The sequence below is a fragment of the Stenella coeruleoalba genome (genome assembly GCF_951394435.1).
Source record: "Stenella coeruleoalba genome assembly, chromosome: 4".
In the NCBI taxonomy this organism is placed as follows: Eukaryota; Metazoa; Chordata; class Mammalia; order Artiodactyla; family Delphinidae; genus Stenella; species Stenella coeruleoalba.
This window is the reverse complement of record NC_137149.1, coordinates 71,471,028-71,491,141: the sequence shown is the minus strand read 5'-3', so window position 1 is coordinate 71,491,141 and position 20,114 is coordinate 71,471,028. Positions and strand designations below refer to the sequence as shown.

General features: G+C 41.0%; 1 protein-coding gene across 6 annotated transcripts in view; it reads right to left on the bottom strand.

Annotated features, from left to right (window-relative positions):
* Nucleotides 1-20,114, bottom strand: part of DCUN1D4 (defective in cullin neddylation 1 domain containing 4) — a 68,853-nt gene that overhangs the window by 15,400 nt on the left and 33,339 nt on the right. For all 6 annotated transcript variants that reach the window (XM_079920241.1, XM_079920243.1, XM_079920246.1 and 3 more), the window contains 3 exons: nucleotides 14,565-14,635; nucleotides 9,209-9,300; nucleotides 2,621-2,729 (listed from right to left, as the gene is read on the bottom strand). In XM_079920241.1, coding sequence (XP_079776367.1) covers nucleotides 2,621-2,729; nucleotides 9,209-9,300; nucleotides 14,565-14,635 — 272 coding nt within the window. The remainder of the gene's footprint in view (nucleotides 1-2,620; nucleotides 2,730-9,208; nucleotides 9,301-14,564; nucleotides 14,636-20,114) is intronic.

Genomic DNA, 20,114 nt, shown 5'->3' with positions numbered 1-20,114 from the left:
GACCTCAACAACACTATCAACCAACTTGACCTAACTGACGTTTATAAAACATTTCACCGAACAGCAGCAAACTATTCATTCTTTTCAGGTACACATAAAACATTCATCACAGCAGACCATATTCTGGACCACAGATCAAGCCTCCCTGCATTTTAAGTGGACTGAAACTGTCCAGAGTATGTTCTCTGACCACAGCAGAATTAACGATAGAAAGATTACTTGGAAAGTCCTAATAGTTGGCAAATAACACAAGCAACACACTTCTAAATAACCAGTGAGTCCAAAACAACCACAAGGGAAACTGGAAAATATTCTGAACTGAATGCAAATGAATACACAACACCTCGACACTTGTGGGATACAGCTAAACCAAACAAAACAAAGGATTCAATAACAAACTCATCTTAGAGCATATTTTAGCTAAACTGAAATCTATTTGGTAATGATTAAATATGGGTGGTTGTTATTCATCATTACATAAAGGGGTTTAATTTGCTGATATTTACTGATACTCTCCTTAAACGGCAAAGATCTCTGTGGGCTGCTCCCAGGGATATGACGAAAGAAAACACGCACTCCCTTAACCTGTCAGAAAAAATGTGGGCCTGTACCCAAACTCCAAGGCCAACCTAGAGGGATACGAGGGCCATGTAAGTGAGGGCACATGTTCTCTCCGGGGCAGGATGATTCTGTGTGACAGTGGAGGCACGTGGCTTGGGCCCAGAAGCCCGATGCTGCAGAGAGCAGTCAGGGGAGAGCCTTGGCGGCACAAAAGGCAGGGAGCAGAGAGGTGGGGGCAGGCGGCAGGTTCAGCGAACTGCTCGTTCGATGTCAGCACAACACAGGCGTCTTGTGGGAGAGGAAGCCTGGGACTGGACTACGAGGGCCTGGAGGGAGCCACAGACGTGACCTGGAGCCAGAACCTGAGTCTGAGTCCTGAACCTACTGCTGAGCAACGAGGCAGCCCTGCTCCAAGTTCCCTGCTCCCCTGTGAAGGAGGACAAAACCAGCCCGTCTGTCCCTCCGCTGCAGGGGGCGCAACCGTACCACCCACACGGTGGGTGAAGCACTACATTCACGCGGAGGCGACGGGTGTAGTGGCTTGGTGAGCTGAAGGTGCCCGAGTGGTCCCAGATGAAGGAAGATGGAGGACACCCTACCGGGGTGAGTGTGGGTGAGAAGGGAGAGAATGTGGACGCAAGGCCACGGCAGCAGTACAGGCGAGGAGCACGGCCTCAACCCCAAGGCTGTGGTGGAAGCACCGAGAAAGAGGCAACAGAGGGGCCTCGGTGACCAGCAGAGAAGGGGATGGAAAGCCAGGGAGGAGGAAAATGGAACCCGGTTCTAAAGCAGTGGATATGTGGGAAAATTGGACCCTCAAACAAGGAAGTTAGAAAATATTTTCGTGAGAAGGCGTGATGCTTCTAAACAAACTTTTGCCCATACAATAGGACACTGCTGACTTTGGAAGGAAAAAAATCTCATGAAACAAAACATTTAATCCTAAAAACTATGCATCTATTCTAAAAAGCATCTGGCAAACAAATTCTATATACAACTACACAAACGCTGTTTAGTAAAACACTGCAACTGAATTTCACCATGTTACTTCTAACATCTATACATTTTCATGCATGTCCTGATTTTACTTGAAGGCTGCAAAAATTCACAAGTGAGGACATCACAGTGTACTACTAATGTGTTATTATAGATGCACCGGATGTACAGATACACAGATGTAATAATGTGTTATTACAGATGCTCATCAGCAAATAAACCTTTGGCTGAGCTAACAGAGCCAAAGCGAAGAAAAAGTGAAAAGATCAACACGGAGGTAAGAAAAAAGAATTATTTGTCACTGAGTTCTCTGCTTAAAAAAAAAAAAAAAGATTAAAAAGAAATCATCAATCAAGAAAGCCTAGTCACCTGAACCCACCAGACACACAAACATAACAGAAACCACCATTCTGCAATAAAGTGTAATCGTACATATGGGCCGTGGACAGTGAATGAACACAACGCCAACTTATACCTCAGGATTCGTTACCTTACGGTGACCAGGCTGAAAAATACAGCTTTATGTCACTCCAGTAGAACCACCTATTCACCTACTTGGACTGGCTCACTGCGTGACAAACAAGATGATCACTTTTCAAAATGATGACTAGAAACTATGTTTGAATAACGTCCACTGAAATTAGCTTACGTTTGAAATTCAAACGATTTTCAGATACAATATAGCACCCAAAATGAAACTGGCTTTGATCTGACTAACTTATTCCAGTAAACTCAATGGGTGAAGCTTTGCTGTTTCGTGAGAAGGAAAAGATTTGTCAAGCTTACCTAAGAGACATTTAGAACAGTGTCTATTACATGCCCATTTACAAGTTACTTCCTAAGCCAATCTCAAGAGCTATTAATAGTCTGTCACTAGAGCTTTTTGCTGACATACTACATTCTTGCCCAGAATCAGTTAGTATAGAAAGGGTACACATAGAGAGAAATTCTAACTAGCATCCTGGGAGTAGCTTATTCAACTTCCTTGCTGTAGTACGTAAAACAAACCTCAAAAGGGGAGGGAGAGAGAGGGAAACATCTGGATAGGCTCCAGAGAACTCACCCGTGCAAAGTCAAACGCATATCTGTAAATAAGTTTAAAGTTTGTAGAATCATTTAATAATGATCTTAAGTAATCCAAAGTATTTCTGAGTTTTTCTGTTGTATCACATCTAGAAAAACAGAATAAAGGCAAATTATAACCCGAGTTTTTTTTTTTTAACGTGGGGCAGTAATATAAAACACAATACCAAAAGACAATAAAAACCCTGGAGTTGGAACATGTCCACGATGAGCTATTTTCTTCCTACACTTTTTATTTTAAGAAATTTCAAATGTACAGAAAAACTGAAGGCCTAGTAAATACACACCCACATACCCATCCCCTGGGCTCACCATGAGCACTGTCACATTTGTGCTCACTCTCTCACATACATGCACTTTTTTCTGTACCATTTGAAAGTAAGTTGCCAACATAATGCCACTTTACTCCTAAACACTTCAATGCCATCATCACTCTTAATATCCTAGAAATGTTAACTTTCTGAGCTAATATATGACCCATGCGCAAATTTCCCAATTTTCCCCCAGCTGTTCCTTTTCATCCGGGATCCAATCAAGGCTCGTGCACTGCTTTCAGGTATCTATCTCCTTAGCATCTAGAAGGTGTCCTGCCTTTTTTCTGTCTTTCTTGACAATGTCATTTTTTCAAAGACCAGACTAGTTGTTTTGCAGAATCTCAGTCTGTCAGATAATTTCCCTATGATTATATTTAGATTAAGTACTCATGATAAGAACTCTCCACGTGATGTCCTTCTCAGTATACCCTGTGAGGAGGCTCATAACGTCAGTCTGTCCCATTACTGGTGATATTAAGTTGATTCATTTGGTGAAGGTAGCGTCCACCAGATTCTCCACTTAAACGGTACTCTTCGCCCTTCTGAAATGGTGTGTAATCTGGGGGATGATACCTTGAGACTGACAATCCTGTTCCTCAACAACATTTCACCAGGTGTAACATTTTAGCATCTGTTGATGAGCCCTGCCTGAATCAGTTTTAACATCTGAAGGTACAAAATGGTGATTTTTCTAATTCTATCATGCTTTTACACTTACAGGCTGGAATTGTTCTATAAAGAGTTCTACTCACCATCTTTCTTACTTTCTAGACTTAAGGATTTTTGCCTTTTACTCAGTGTTATAATCTGCTACTGTCTTCATTCTTTTTAATGCATAAATTGTCCGTGTTTGGGCACTGGCCCCTTCAAGCTGGCTCCAGTGTCCTTCTGACATGTCCCCGTCAGTCTCTGAGCACGTACGTCCTCACTTTCTGGCACAAGATATTCTAGTTCACCTTGTACTCTCTCTACCCTAAACGTGAAATCAGCTATTTCTCCAGGGAGCCCCTAGTGATAACCATCTATTTTCACAGGTACGAGACACACTGTTTAGTTTTCTTAAGTAGACTGATTGGTTATTTTTACAAACTAATTTTCTGTTCATAACATCTAGCCCTTAAAAATGAGAACAAAGAGTCATCATTTTCACTGACAATATTAAAGCTTTTCAATGCTGCATGTGTACCCTTGCGTTTCTCTGTAGAGCTTTTACCTCCTACTAAGTATAGACAATACATATTACAAGTATTATCAATGTAAATATTTTACGTACTTTATAAACTAAAATATGGTTCGTAATAGAGCATACCAATGTATTTTTAGCAATAAATTTGTGAAAGCTTTTTTTTTTTTTTGTAGCTATCTACAAAAAACTCCCCAGGATCTACTGAGATGATAAAATAACTAAAAGTCAAAAGCTACAGTAAATATTTCATTTCTATAAGTCTACAACAATTTAGAATGTGCTTTATTTCTTCCTGATGTTTTTGAAAACTAGAAAAGATTAAAATTAGACTATTTTAGAAGTCAGAAAACCCTCCTTTAAGGGACTGACATGTAAGCTGAGAGCTGAAAGACAGGTGGAAACTAGATGTTTTTGGAGGCGAGGGCCTTCCACATTAAAGGAACGGTATGTGCAAAGGCCCAGTAGCAGAAGGGAGCATGCTAAGTCCAAAGACTAAAAGAAAACCACTGTGACTAGACTGGGTAGAGTAAGAGGGAAAGTGGTCCAAGATGAAGCTGAAAGGGAGGTAGGGCCAGACCACAAAGGGTTTTTGTGGTCCACAGTGGGTTTTTTTGTTTGTTTGTTTTGGGAGGTTTTTTTCGAATCCTAGAAACAATGGAAGCCACCTCCTATCATGGGAGAGACCGTGATCAGGCTTCCATCTTGAAAAGCCCACTCTGGATCTCTGTGGAGAAAGGTTAAGGAAGGAAAAAAAGAGACACTGATTGATAGCCTAGTTATAGAGATTTTCTGCCAGAACCCAAATGAAGGTTGCTGGAGGCTAAAAGGATGCACAAGAAAGCAGTAAGCAGAGCCTGTGAGGCAGGAGTGGGAACAGGGCTTACCGTGCACTGGGCACTGTACTGTATGGCTCGATTTTCTTACCAGGTATATAAATAATGAATAATATTTTATTAGTAATAATATGGGGGAGGATCAAAGAGGAGGGAAACCAGCTAACCCCAAAACATCTAAGGCCAAGGTTCCCCTCTTCAGTTGGAAAGAAGGTTAAGGATGAAAACCACAGGAAACTGGCCAGATTTGGGCCAGTGGTTTAGTTTAGTTAGTCCTGCCCAATGAAAGGAAGAAGAGCAGTTGTTTGTTTCAACAGATTCTAGAGCAGGAACCACTCATTTAGATGACCACTGCATAGCTAAAAGAAAATAAAGTCGCTACAGGTCAATATGACGTTCTGCAGCGTGCCTGGAAGCAAGTCCAGCCACACTGGCAAAGACGTCCCTATGTCTGCAAGACGCTCAGAGAGCTCACCTGGAGTGTCAAGCATAAAATGCCCAAAGTAAAATTTTCACTTCATGTATCTATTAAGGATGGGTTAGAGACGATACTGTCAATAAAGGGTTTAATCTGCTTTAAAAGGGGTCCTGTCCTGCGGAGACTGTGGACTAACCCCCATCAGGGAGACAGGCCGTTGAGTCACCCTGTCTGAACCGCAGGTTGCCATCTAGTGGCCACTCAACAAGGCCATCTGCAGAGGGGCTCAGTTCAAACAGAGGGCCTGTGAAGAAACAGGCTTGGCCTGAGACTTTTCAGAAAGCAGCCACATCATTCAACACATTTCCCCCTGCTTTTCTGTGTACCACGTACAAGAAAACTTGTGGTAGTCATACAGTGACAGTGCCACACCACTAAGGGGCATCTTTTCCCATGAGAAAATATGCATATACTGTGGAATGAAATCATTGCTTATTTGAACTTTGCTGCTGTAACACAGTCCAAAGCAACAGGAATCAGGATAATAATCCTCAAAGGTTATAAAATCAAAGGTAGCTCTCTCCCATTACCCTGGGACAGCCTTTGCCCCTTCACTTGGTCAGCCCAAAGGTATTTTTCCAGCCCATCATCAGTTCTCTACAAAGTTAGCTACAACTCTAACACACTTTTTTGGGGTTTTGTTTTGTTTAGCTTAAACACTCTATAAGCTTAATTCATCAGAGGTAACCTTAAACCACATGTTGGAACAAGGCAATAAAAAAACCAGTCAATTAAAACAAGAGTTGGGAATTCCCTGGCAGTCCAGTGGTTAGGACTCGGTGCTCTCACTGACAAGTGCACGGGCTCAATCCCTGGCCGGAGAACTAAGATCCCACAAGCCGTGTGGCCAATAAATAAATACATAAATCGATCAATCAAGAGCTGTGCCTTCTCTGAGAACGACTGCGGGAACTTGGGGATAGATGTTCCCTACCAGCTGCTGTCACTGCTTCCAAGAGTCACAAAACATGGCCCTGGAGAGGCCAAGCACACAACTCCAGATGGCATACAGAAGACTGGTTTCTGGGTGCCCTGGGGAAAGCCACATTTCATCACTTCAACGTTCCTGGTTTTAGGGACATTACCAGGGACACCCAGAAAGTGGCAGAACCGATTCAAAACTCTCTGGTTCCAAATCCCATGGGTTTCCTATTGCTAGCATGCGCTCACTGTACAGCTGTAATTTTTTTAGAAGAGGTTTTGTTATATACACTTTAATTCCAGCTTGAGTCCGTAAAACTTCACTGGACAGGTTTAATAAAGCCAAAAATGAGAAAAAAAGAAAAAAATCCAAATAGAAGACAAAATAGATCATTCAAAAGATGGACTACTTTCCATCTTTAGAGCATATAAAGGATTAGCCTCTGAGTTTTCTTATTTATTGGGTGCAAATACCTTATAAATACAAGTAGCATAAAGAGAAGTGACCTTATTACTTTTGGATATTTTGCCTGAACACTGCTTCCAAGCTCCTGCCCCAAATGGACTTTGTCTTGTTCATGGCTTTTGTTTCCCCAGGACCTAGAATTCTGTGCTTGGCACACCACTGCCACTCAAATATTTGCTGAACAAATGACGAATCTAGGGAGGCAGGAGGGAAAGGGGGAGGAAGTTCTTAAAACTTGAAATTGTACTATTTTTGAACTACAAAGCACCTTAAAGGTTATTGTGAGTAATCATCTTCACCTCACTGATGAGGAAACTAACCTCAGAGTTTCATCTCACAGAAGAAAGCAGATTCCTCAATTCCTTTACAGTGGATCAGGTCTGTTACTATACCGTAAATTGCAAGGGCCAAGTGGCAGCATTCTATGGGAATCCACCTGCCACTACCCGGGTCACACAAAGTGGCGAGCAGGGTTCCCCACAAAGAGCTTGTGGAGCGCCCCCCAGCCCATGAACATACGCGTAGGCCTCTCCCAGGAAACTGTGTATTTCAATTCCCAGGCAACGCAATCCTCAAAACACGGGCAAGGCCTGGCACGGGGTAATATTCTTGTGTAAAGGGAAATGTAAAAACGAATCTAGAACTGTCCAAAACTGGATACTACACCCTCTTAAGACACAGGAAACTGCCTAAAGAAGTGCTGATGGTGCCTCCTCCAAAGCCATGAATAACATCTTGCTTTGGCTGTGCATTCATCATTACAAGGGTACTTCAAAAGGAGCCGCCATCACGTGCTCTATCCGGAAAGCAACAAAGGGAGGCAGCACGGAGAACAATGCAGGAGTTAGTAGGCTGAAAACTGTAAGGAGGTGTTTCCCTACATGACATACACAATTTTAGGAGATTCCAGAGACTTAAACCTAAAACTCTAGAGCATGCTGAGAGGAGCATGCTGTAAAAGGGTGATCTGGCTTTTACCTAAAACGCACTTGTCATCAGACAATAGTTGTCAGAGACAGAATGTGACTGAAGAATCAGAAGTCTTAGGTTTTCCTCCCATCCTACCACTTTCTTTCACAAATCACATACCCCTTCTAAGCCTCAGTTTCCCCATCTGTAAAACGTGCAGGGTAAATAAAGCCTGATCTGCCTAGGTAGCCGTGAGGCGCGAATGAAAGAACAGTGAACAGGCCTCATAAAACTACTAAAGCACAACGAAAATGAAGCACTGTTACCAATGACAAAGGGACAATGATATTGAAAGTTGACAAATTATGAAATTATTTAAATAAAACCATAAAACCATTTCAATTCCAATTTTAATCCAGTAAAAACTTAAGCCTATCATTCCTAGTTAAAGGAAAAAGAAAAAGAGAAGCCATTCAAGTACTTTAGATCAGTTACTATATTAAGAATTAGCACTTCCTCTTCAAATATCATTTGAAATGTTTCATCATCCACCTCAAGTGTATCTTTTAATGAGTAACAGAGAATGACAATTTGTTTTCTTGAGTGAAACTCTTAGCAAGCACACACACGTAAACACACACGCACATACACACATGCATGTAAGCACGAAGTGAACACATAAAACCAGTGATTTTTTCCCCTCAATTCTGGCCCAGGTAACATAAACAGAATCTTTATTATTATTATTTTTTTAATCACTAGAGTAATGAAGTTCTAACTTTGCCCAAAGCTAATATCAGAATATATCAAATAAAAGATATTGAATATCTTTACTTGACAAGTTATACTTCACTCAACTTTTCTCACTAATTATAAACCAGATGATTAATACTTTGATTTTAAACCTGCGCTGTCCAATACGGTAGCCACTAGACACATGTGGCTACTGGGCACCTGAAATGCAGCTAATGAAGATTGAGATGTACCATAAATGTAAAATATACACCAGATTTTCAAGATTCAATATGAAAAAGAAGGTAAAACAGCTTTTAAAACTATTGGTTACATGTTGGAATGACAATATTTTGGATATTCTGGATTTTTAAGTACAATATATTAAAATAAATTTTACCTGTTTCTTTTTACTTTTTTAAACGTGGGTATTAGAAAATTTTTAATTATATACGTGGCTCACATATATGAGAAAAGGATGGCCTATTTCTATTGAGCTATTATATAAAAACTTTAATTTCTAAAATTCATCCATTATAGCCCTCCTCATCATAGGAAAATGGGGCTTGGTCTTCATACCTATGCACAGGTGAAGCCTGCCCAGATCCCCTGGCGGTCCTCCAGTCACCCAAGCCAGGCTCCACGAGACCCCAGGGGGGAGGCAGGCAGCCAGGGGAGGGCAAGGACACCCACCCCCCACCCTTGCCCCAGGGTAGCCTCAGGACTTACTGTAGAGACGTCATTCCTTTTAACCATTCCTGTAGAGTAAAATAACCCATGTTTTGTGCATCCAATTTCCAAGCTAGGACGAGCATAACTACCTGTTTAAAACAAAAACAAAACAAAGCAGAAAGACCAATCAAATAAGGAGGACAGACCTCAGTAATTAAATACATTAACATCAGCCAAATGCTTCGGTTCACAGTAGTTTAGTCACTGAAATATGAACAAGGTAACTTCAAAAATGAGTTCTAGTTTGGCAAACATCTAAAAGTTTGATAATTCAGTCTGCTGACAAGGGTTTGGAGAAACATGACTTCTTATGCCTGATGGTGGAAGTGTAAAGCCATTAACCTCTCCCAAGGGCAGTTCTGCAGTATGTATCAAAACTGAAACCAGCAGTTCCACCTATGGAAAGTTATCTCATAGATACACCTGCACATATACACAAAGCTGTATAGTCAACAAGACTGACTACAGTACTAGTTGTAGTAGCAGAAGACTGAAAACAACCAAACATCTACTAATAAGGGACTACTTAAATACTTCTTTGCTAAACACATTCCGTACGAAAGAATACTATGTCACCACTGAGACAAATGAAGTGGAGCCATCGGTACAAACACGGAACAGTTCCCAAGATTTATTAAGTGAAAATGAAAAGAGTGAGGTGCAGAACAGAGTGTTAAAAACCCAAACAGTAAGTGGTGGGACACGGACAGTGGATTCGACGTTTGTGAGTTCAACTACATACACTGGGGAAATGATTTTAAAGTAGTCCAACACTCCACTTCGATAGCACTGTGCCTGCAATGAGCGCAGGATGAGCGGACAATCACTCAATCACTTCTCAGTGGGGCGTCATCCTTGCTTTCAGTGCACCTTCTGAAACTGGGCAGACATGAGGAACTGTGACAACTCGGGTTTTTGACACCGCTCGTCACTTTTTCACTCAGCTGCTTTAGAGAAAAGGTGGCACCGAGGCAGTGATGGTGAGTTTAATAAATACCTAAAGGTATAAAAGACAAAATTACATTTCCAAGATGCCTCCAACTGCAAACTCTCCAGGGCTCTTACACAGGGACAGAGCTGAGGTCACCTGGACTGGGGGATGAGGAGGAAGCTCTCCCATCCTGTCTACCTCAAAGATCCAAGACAAGATGAGGGGTAACTAAAAAAGAAAGTATGCCACTCCTAAAGAGGTAAAGAAGAGGGACAGGGCCTTCCTAGGACCGTCCTAGGAAGCTTTGCCACTCTGCAAGGCTGGCTATCTCTGGAGAGTCATTCACACAAAAGGGAACCCGAGTACAAAAGAGGAGCTCACACATACACTGCTGAATGGCTTATACGTCCATTTGTTGTAATAAAAAAAAGAAGGCAATGGGAAGGAAATAAATGTTCCTGCATACAGTTGGCCGGGGACTAGCATACTCTGCATTTGGCAGTTAATCTGATTTCTTTACCCAGGACCTAAATGCTTCATTTCATCTAACAGAAGAACTGCGCCAAACCATTAAACTACAATCCATGTGCCCAAATGGGTCAGAGGGTGGTGACAGTGAAAGGAATCCGGGTGACATAACATGAAAAATTGAGGCAAGCCAAGACATGGAAGCAACCTAAATGTCCATCGACAGATGAATGGATAAAGAAGATGTGGTACATATAGATAATGGAATACTACTCAGTCATAAAAAAGAATGAAATAATGCCCTTTGCAGCAACATGGATGGACCTGGAGATCATCATACTAAGTGAAGTAAGTCAGACAGAGAAAGACAAATACTATATGATATCACTTATATATGGAATCTAAAGTATGACATCAATGAACCTATCTATGAAGCAGAAACAGATTCACAGACACAGAGAGCAGACTTACGGCTACCAAAGGGGAAAGGCAGGGGCAGGGAGGGATAAATTAGGAGTTTGGGATTAACATATACACACTACTATATATAAAATAGATCATCAACAAGGACCTACTGTATAGCACAGGGAACTCTACTCAATATTCTGTAATAACCTACATGGGAAAAGAATCTGAAAAAGAATAGATACATGTATGTGTACAACTGAATCACTCTGCTGTACACCTGAAACTAACACAATGTTGTAAATCAACTATACTCCAATATAAAATAAAAATTAAAAAAAAAAGAGCATCAACATATTTTTAAGCTGTTGTCCCTGAAAATGAATCAAAAAATACGATTTCACATCTGCCTTATATTACTTTTTGTAATAGAACCAAAGTTTTTAAAATCCCAAACAACAACAAAAGGCAAAATAAAAGCATAACACTCCCCACCATGAGGCAAGCAGCCACTCAGACATCACTTTAGATGATTTAATTAGGCCCTGAGAGCCAAAGGGCACATGAAGGACTCCAGAACAACTGCATTCAGGAGGTTCAGAAGGTCTGTCCTTCCAACTGCCAATGAGCTCGTTTGTAGACTAAAAATCTCCAGCTTTGTTTAATTTATACCTGGAAGATTAATGCAAAGCTTTCTCTTGGTGCTGACTTTATGGTTTTCTACTTTGGAGATTAGTATCAGTGAGAACCCAGTAAATCTCTAGGACCTATCAATCAAATATCAATTCAATCAGTACTTACCCATTTTTTTTAAGTCACTAGGTTTTTTAGATTTTAAAAATCTAGATTACTAGGTAGATAACTAGAACCAATAAGTGAACCAATTTTTCTACATATTATGCACATCACCATAAAACATGATTGTTAAATTGGTCAGAAAATGGTGACTTGAGAGACCAGGGGCCTACTAGGAAGGATTTTCCAAAAAGAAGGCGTTACATGTTCTTCAAACTATTCACACATTAGTGGATTTTCTCCTCATCCCTCAGCGTTTCTTGGAATTCTGACTCCTATGTATCTATTTACATATTTTCTAATTCAAACTTTGTATGTTCTCAAACATTACCTATACTCAATCCTCTATTAGAAGGATTAAAAATTCCACATAAACACTTGTTAAGTTAAAAAAAAAAAAAACCGGTTACGGTAAAGGAACACACATAGAAGTATGCATGTAATGTGGCCAAACAGCCACAGCAGATATTCACGATGGGCACTTCTTTACACAAACAGACCTTTCCCTAGCACAGCGAATCAGGAAGCTAGCTACTTAAAGGATTTTTCTGTTACCTTAGTAAATGGAAGTTGAACTGAATTTTACAAGCCTGCTTAAATTTCATAAGCTATAAATATCAGGCAAGGTGAGGGTTTTAAATACTTTAAAGTGCTCACTCATCAATGCAGACAAGCCTCTAAAAAACTATTTTTGTGCTGGTTGTTCAAACAATTTCTGAAATTGGGAAGTATCCACAATTGATGGCTTATCAGAATTTACTTAACAACATTTTTCCTTTTTAATGATGAATAAAATAATAAAAATTCTATTAGTGGCATCTTAGGCTTGAAGTACAGGAATCAATACTTTGGAATAATAGTCTGAACTCGGTCGTTCAATCTTCTATGTGATTCAACATTTCAAGACTGTTTCTACTGCTACAGAAATAGAAAACTAAAGACTCATAATTGCCAAAAAACGATAATAACAGTAGCTATTTTTTACTGAGTACTGGTATTTGGGGCTGAGGAACTTTAAAGAGCTGGGCCTCCCTGTTTTCTCGGTTACAATCGGTGTCAGCACTCCTCCCACCCGACAGGCCTTTCTGGCCCTGAGAGTAGATGCCCACCTGATCCCTCTCACACTGGCGGCCCGATGCCTCCCAGCCTCCCCACCACTGGGCCCTGCTACCCACCCCTCTGATCACATGCTGATTACTGCCCCCTGGGTGGAACCTCTGGATCTCCTCTCAGGCCCAGCTCACTCTCGCCGCTTTTATACTACTGTCCAGAAAACACTGCCAACCTTGGCCCAGCCCCTGTCAGAAAACTTCCTTCTTAAAGTCCATGAAATGTTTTTCTCTGTCTATGACCAGGCTATGGACTAGATCAGGCAAAATACTACTGACCCACCTGTCCCCAAACCTCTGTACCAAACTCAATAATTTATCAAGACACTTGAACTAGATTACATTAAAATAAAAATACAAGACTAAAATACATGTAGTAAGTTAAAGACAGTCCAAAGGCTCTTTAGAGAATTTACAGTGTTACTGGGGGTGGGGGAGTGGGGAGACAAAAAAAAATTTTTTTTAATTAATTAATTTGTTTGTTTGTTTGTTTTTATTTTTGGCTGCGTTGGGTCTTCATTGCTGCGCATGGGCTTTCTCTAGTTGTGGTGAGCGGGGGCTACTCTTTGTTGCGGTGCGCGGGCTCCTCTTGCTGCGGAGCACGGGCTCTAGGCACACGGGCTTCAGTAGTTGTGGCTTGCAGGCTCAGTAGTTGTGGCTCGCGGGCTCTAGAGCGCAGGCTCAGTAGTTGTGGCGTGTGGGCTTAGTTGCTCCGTGGCATGTGGGATCTTCCCGGGCCAGGGGTCGAACCCGTGTCCCCTGCATTGGCAGGTGGATTCTTAACCACTGCGTCACCAGGGAAGCCCAACAAAATTTTTTTAAAGAAAAAAGTGTGAAGTCTCGAAGAGCATGATATGCATGGGTACCAGATATCTCACCAACAGTCTGAATGAAAGGGATGATCCCTAGAGAGCTCTTCCAGAGCATAAATTCATTTAGGATATAAGAGGTATTTGTTAAATTGGAGGCTGATGTAATATTAAGCTGCATAGTTAATGAGTCAGAGCATTTGTATGTTTCATTTTGCAGTAAGACAAATGTGAGAATAGGAAAAAATATTCAAAAATAACATGATGATAAGAATTATGCAAAAATAATGAAGCATATAAAAAAACTTCTAATTAAATGTTTTAAAGGAAATACTTAGGGGCTTTACAATAAAAAGCAATCACTTTCTGAGCTAAATTCAACTGGAAGTGAAGGAGCTGTGAAAAAACCTTTTTAATTATAACCTATTCAAAACCCTTATGAATAATTAATTATTCAAAGTCCTGGACAAATTCTACATTAGGCTGGAACAACTACGGAGGGGGACAAAGATACACAAAGCCCTCAGTCCCCCAGTCCCCAGTTATCCGTCATGGTAGGCACACATGCCCACACCACTTTTTAAACATCTAGTTTAATTACTTTATTACTATACCTTTTAGAAACAAGAAATTAAATGAGAGAATAAAATGACTGACTGTAGTTACACCATACCAATTGCAAAAAAACTTTTGCTTACAAACCAATTTAGAATTGGAACTTATTTCTTGGATTGCCTCATAAAAACTAATGCACCCTTACTTCTTCACTGTTGCTTTATTTGCCAAGAGACAAAATCAGATCAACTGATCTACCCAAATTAGTAAGTTAGACTTACATTTTCTGGTTCGACACCAATGTCTTCACAAAATTTCTCCATGCCTTCGGGACCTACAACATCATCAGTACCTGTGATGAAATGCAATTTATAGAAATTAAATCTAACCATGTACATACACTATTACTACTATAGTAGTAGTATACTGTTAAAATACTTATTATTAAAGTAAACTTAGATCAAATAACACTTAAAGACCATAAATCCTTTCTGAAGGAAGAAATCACCAAGAATATATTGAAAAATGTTCTAGAATTTCAGTTCTATCTTTAAAGGATTCTGTTCTGCACATTTAAGTCAGTTTACGGCCAAGTCCTTCAACCTGTGGCTAGAGGGACACATAATTTATGTCTAAAGATAAGGCTACAGGCATTCAATTCCTGTTCTTTAAAGTAGCTTAAATCTCTATTCTTATTTTGGTAATAATTTCAACACATACAATAATTTTTGGAAACACAGCAAAGAACCACCTAATATTCTTTTTAAAATTAACTGGGAGATAACATAATTGTTTCTTTTACACAGAAAAAAAAAGCAAGCAGTCTTTTTGTTCTAGACAAGGCAACCCCTTCCTTCACATTCCACGTTATCTCTGTTTCTTCCTGAAAGAACTGTCCACATGTCCCAGCTCTACTGTAGCCCCCATTCATTCTTCAACCACTGCAATCTGGTTTTTGCTCATCTCCCTCCACTGCAACTCTTCTTGCCAAGGTCACCAATAAACTCCTAATCGCCACATCCAGTAGACACAGGCAATCTTTATTTTATGTGGCCTCTCTGTGGTAGCTGAGATTATCCTCCTGTAGCATCTCAACGGGGGCACCACCAGAAACAGAAACTGAGGCATCATCCTGGAGTCCCCCCTTCTCCTACATTCTCCAGAGCCAATCAGTTACCAAGTGCACTGCCAATTTTACTTTCCAAATATTTCTTAACTGCACTGACCTGTTCAGATGTCATTCTCTCACTTAGATGACTACAGCAGTCCCCTCAGGATCTCCCTAATTCCAGAGCCTCATCCCCCTCGGACCCATCCCTTACAAAGCCACCTGGAGGGTCCACACCTCAAACACAAACTCCTTCGATTTTAAGTTCCCTACTACCTACGGATAAAGTCCAAAGTCTCTGGCATATCAAATAAGGTTCTCTATGATCTACTGCGTCCCTTCCTCTTCAGCCTCATAGCTTTCCACCTTCATATCAAGTTTCTTGGAAATAAAAGAATCAAATAGATATTGCTGAATGAACAAAAATTAAGATCCAGAAACACCTACCCATTGTTTGCTATGCACACACATCCTGACACATACCCAACGCAGTACTAACTCTTTGTGGCCTCAGCCCATCTCCCTCTCCCCTCCCCCCATCTTCCCATACCAGCTTCTTCAATCTTTAAGACAGGAACCATACAGGCAGTCCTCCCAATCTCCCCACCCCCAGCAGCACAGGCTGGGTCAGGCAGTCTTGTGTGACCCCGTGCAATGCTAGGAATGCTTTTCTCACATTTGCATTAAGTCCTAACTCATCTACCTTTCCTTCTAAATTCCTCAAGTGTACGAACTATTTATTCTTTTAAAAAAAAAATTATTTATTTGGCTGCGTTGGGTCTGAGTTGTGGCACACGGGATCTTTTACTTGCGGCATGCGGGATCTTTAGTTGCGGCATGTGGGATCTAGTTCCCTGACCAGGGATCGAACCTGGGCCCCCCTGCACTGGGAGCACAGAGTCTTAGCCACTGGACCACACAAGAATCACTCTACAATCTTCCATAGCCTTCAGATCTAGCAAGCTGCCAAGACCAGCAGGATCCACCATCTGAAAATGTCTCAGTTTCATTCAAATATTATCTACTGGGCACACCCTGGAGCGATGCACTGTAGAAGTGGCTAAACAGGAGTAATCCATGGTCCTTGCCCTCCAGGAAGGGAGACAAAGCATAAGAGTAATTTCAATACAGTAATAACTAGATCACAATAAAAGTGTAAGGTGGTTGTTCTCAACAAAGGATGACCATTAAAATCACCTTGGACAGTCTTGTGTCACTTTTCTGCTTCTAATCCTTGGCTCCCCCTGAAGTCCAAACTCAGGCTCTTCCACATAATCTAGCCAGAGCAAATACTTTTTCTCCATGTGTTGTTTTCCTTTTAATCAGAAATGTGCTACTTTGTTACAAAGAGTTTTATTTCACATATTCAAATCTGTTACCTTCTTCTGGGACTTTCTTTTTTCTCCTTTTATTTTACATGTTTTTCTATGAATTCTTAATTTTTTTATCTTGATTATGGAGGGAAAATGAAAGTTTACTTAGTTTTTTGGGCAACATTAATACATGAACATGATATAAAATTTCATTTAAAAGTAAAACTGAAAATAAAAATGTTAAAAAAGCAGAAGTTTCCTCCTAACTTCTCTCTACTCCCCAGAGACGACCACTTATTAAAGAATTTCTGGGACTTCCCTGGTGGTCCAGTGGTAAAGAATCCGCTTTCCAACGCAGGGGACACGGGTTCGATCCCTGGTCAGGGAACTGAAATCCCACATGCTGCGGAGCAACTAAGCCAGCGCGCCACAACTACCGAGCCCACGCGCCTCAACCAGATAGCCCACGTGCCGCAAACTACAGAGCCCATAAATAAATAAAAGAATTTCTTTAAGAACCCTTCCCCAAATAAGCCATTTTATAAATTCTACCTGCAGAATATATATACATATTTATTTAGTTTTTCAGGCAATTCTCTTTGGCTTTCCAGGTACACAACAATTCAATCATTTCACCTTCAACGAATGATCATTTTTGCCTCCTCCTTTCCTGTATTCATGCCCCTTCTTTCTTTCTCTTATCTAACAGCATTAGTTAATAACTCCCAAAACAATGGCAAATAAGAAGAGTGAGAGTGGGCATCTTTATCTCATTCCTGACTCAAATGAAAATACAGTTAGCATTTTATCACTTGGGTTTGAGTGTGCACAGTCCCGCATGTGGGCACTCATGCGTATATTACACACAAACGATATATGAAGACATTCACCCGATGAAATGTTCAAATAAAGAAGCCCAAGAAAATAGAGTAAAAAGAGAAAGCCTGCCTTCTTCCTTTCCTTACGAGACAGGCATGTATCCTCCCAGACCTTTTTGCTGTGTTTTTATGTATGTGCAAATATACGGTGAAATGTACCCCTGAATTTGTTTATCTATACACTTGGGTTCATACTGTACCTATAAATTCTACACCTTGCTTTTTTCACCAACTGTGTCTGATAATTTTCCTGTGAGAGCACCTAGCTGACATACTTTACATTACCCCCCTGTAGGTGACTGTGTGTGTGTGTATACCATGTTTCATCGTTCTTTTCCTCATTCCACTACTGTAAAGTATTTAGGCTGTGACATTAAAAAGTAATTATTCTCATATGGAAGTATCCATCTATTACTATTTTGCTAAGAGGTTTGGTTGTAGGAACAGATGACTCTTTGGTATCTACTGATGGAACTCATTGGCAGTTGGTTGCACAGAGCTGAGAAAAAAAAAAAGGTACTTATAATCTTAAAAAAATTTTTGTCTTTGGCTTCTATTCTTCGTGATTTAAAAAAGCTCTTTTACTGCAACCTATTCTTGAGCCTGGCAAGTCACCTGCCCTTCCCCTGCCTGTGCACAGGGCCCTGGGGTCTCCCAGCTGGCTGTCCCACTCACACCCCCTCCAACCTGGCCTCCTCTCCCTGTCAGTGCTCATTACAATGACGATGCTTCTCATTTGTTTGTCTGTTTGTCACACCAGAAAATAAGCTCTGAGTACAGTGCTTCTGTCATCCACACACCAGAGCCTGGCATGTAGCAGGCCCGCAAAGGTTGGCTGAGGTACACTGGGCAGTGGTAAACATTAAGTTAGCCATGCTTTTTTCTTTTTTCCACATTTTATGCAATGCCATTGTCAGGTTACTTATATACACATGCACCTGTGTATTTGAAAAGAGCAAGGTTTTAACAATATGATCTGCAACGGCATGACTCATGTTACCTTAATATTTTATCCTAAAAATATTAAATATAGCTTATCAGTCAACATTACTTAAAGGCTACCCATAATCCTGATATCTACAACAACTGTCCCTTTTTTCTCATTATCATTCCCTTGTACACATTTAGATCTATTTGTAATCACATTGTTCATTAGGATTATGGGTATATTTACACTAGATGTATCATTTTACCTGTAGAACTGAACAATCTTAATCTAATAAATAGGCCAATGGTTAACACAAAGTGGATTAAAAGTGGGTTTGAGGGAGATGGTTTAAAAGCTATAGAACGCCCTGGTGAAAGATACTAGAGATACATTTACAAGGCGGATGTACTGACAATAATCTAGAAAAAAGTGGTCCTCCCACTTTCACTGCCATTTTAAGCAGGGGCCCCTAACTAAATATACTTTATACTAACTAAACCCTTTCATGAGAGCCCAAGATGCTCATGGCAGAGTTTCCATAATCACACCATGCTGCATCTGTGGGGCAAACGGGGCCACGCTGTCTCCTTTGCCAAGAAACCTTGTCAGCAAAACTTTTGTCTCCTTTGTCACTTAGCACCTACTCCTGGTCCCAAATCTCACTTTGGTAAACCAAGAAACAATTCTGCTATAGAACCTAATCGAAAGTAGAGATGAAGGGCCTACAGTCAGGATTTGTAGAACTTTTATGACCTACGTGTGTGAGCTTCAGTGTGACTCTGAAATGCTGGCACTTGTGTATCTGGTCTCATCTCTTACTCTTAGATATATCTCAGAAAGTGGAAGTTATCAGACAAATCATTTATGTAAAACTGGTTATTTTAATGAAAAGAAATGGGATTCCAGTTTCAGACGGAGGTCTAAATAAGACACTCCCCCAATCTTACCCCCAGCAATCCTTTCTAAAGTCACAGAGGACTCAAGTACCAAAGTACAAAAGGGAGTAAGCCTATAACCACAGAGAACAGGACAAGAGCCCCAGTGGAGAGCATTTCATTTATTAAATCTCTGAGAGTCAGAAACTGACTTGACAGGGATTTAAAAAGGTGAGAGGCTGCAGCACAGGATGTGCAAAAGAGGGCTGGGACTAACTGGCCAGGCAGGATCTGGGAGGAGCTGGGCTCAGGCTAAAGGAGTGCAGAGGACAGGGCAAGCGTGGAACTGAGGACTCTGGGAAGAACTAAGGTCCATCTGTGTAGCACAACTGCAGCACCAAGGCCCCTACCACCCTCCACTGCACTCCGGATTCAGTGCAGGGAGTCAACCAAAAGCAGATGGCTCTCTCCGAGGGAACAGGAGCACAGTGAGGGGGGGACAGGCCCTCACTCTAGCACAGGGGGCCCACGGCCTCACTGTCTGCTCCCACAGACTTGCCAGAGCACAACCTTCCAGGGACTTCTCGCCATGCATTTTTCTTGAATAATTCTTATCTTCAGTTTTTATTCATGTAGTTGGGATATTAAAAAATGAGGACTTCCCTGGTGGCGCAGTGGTTAAGAATCCGCCTGTCAATGCAGGAGACACAGGTTCGAGTCCTGGTCCGG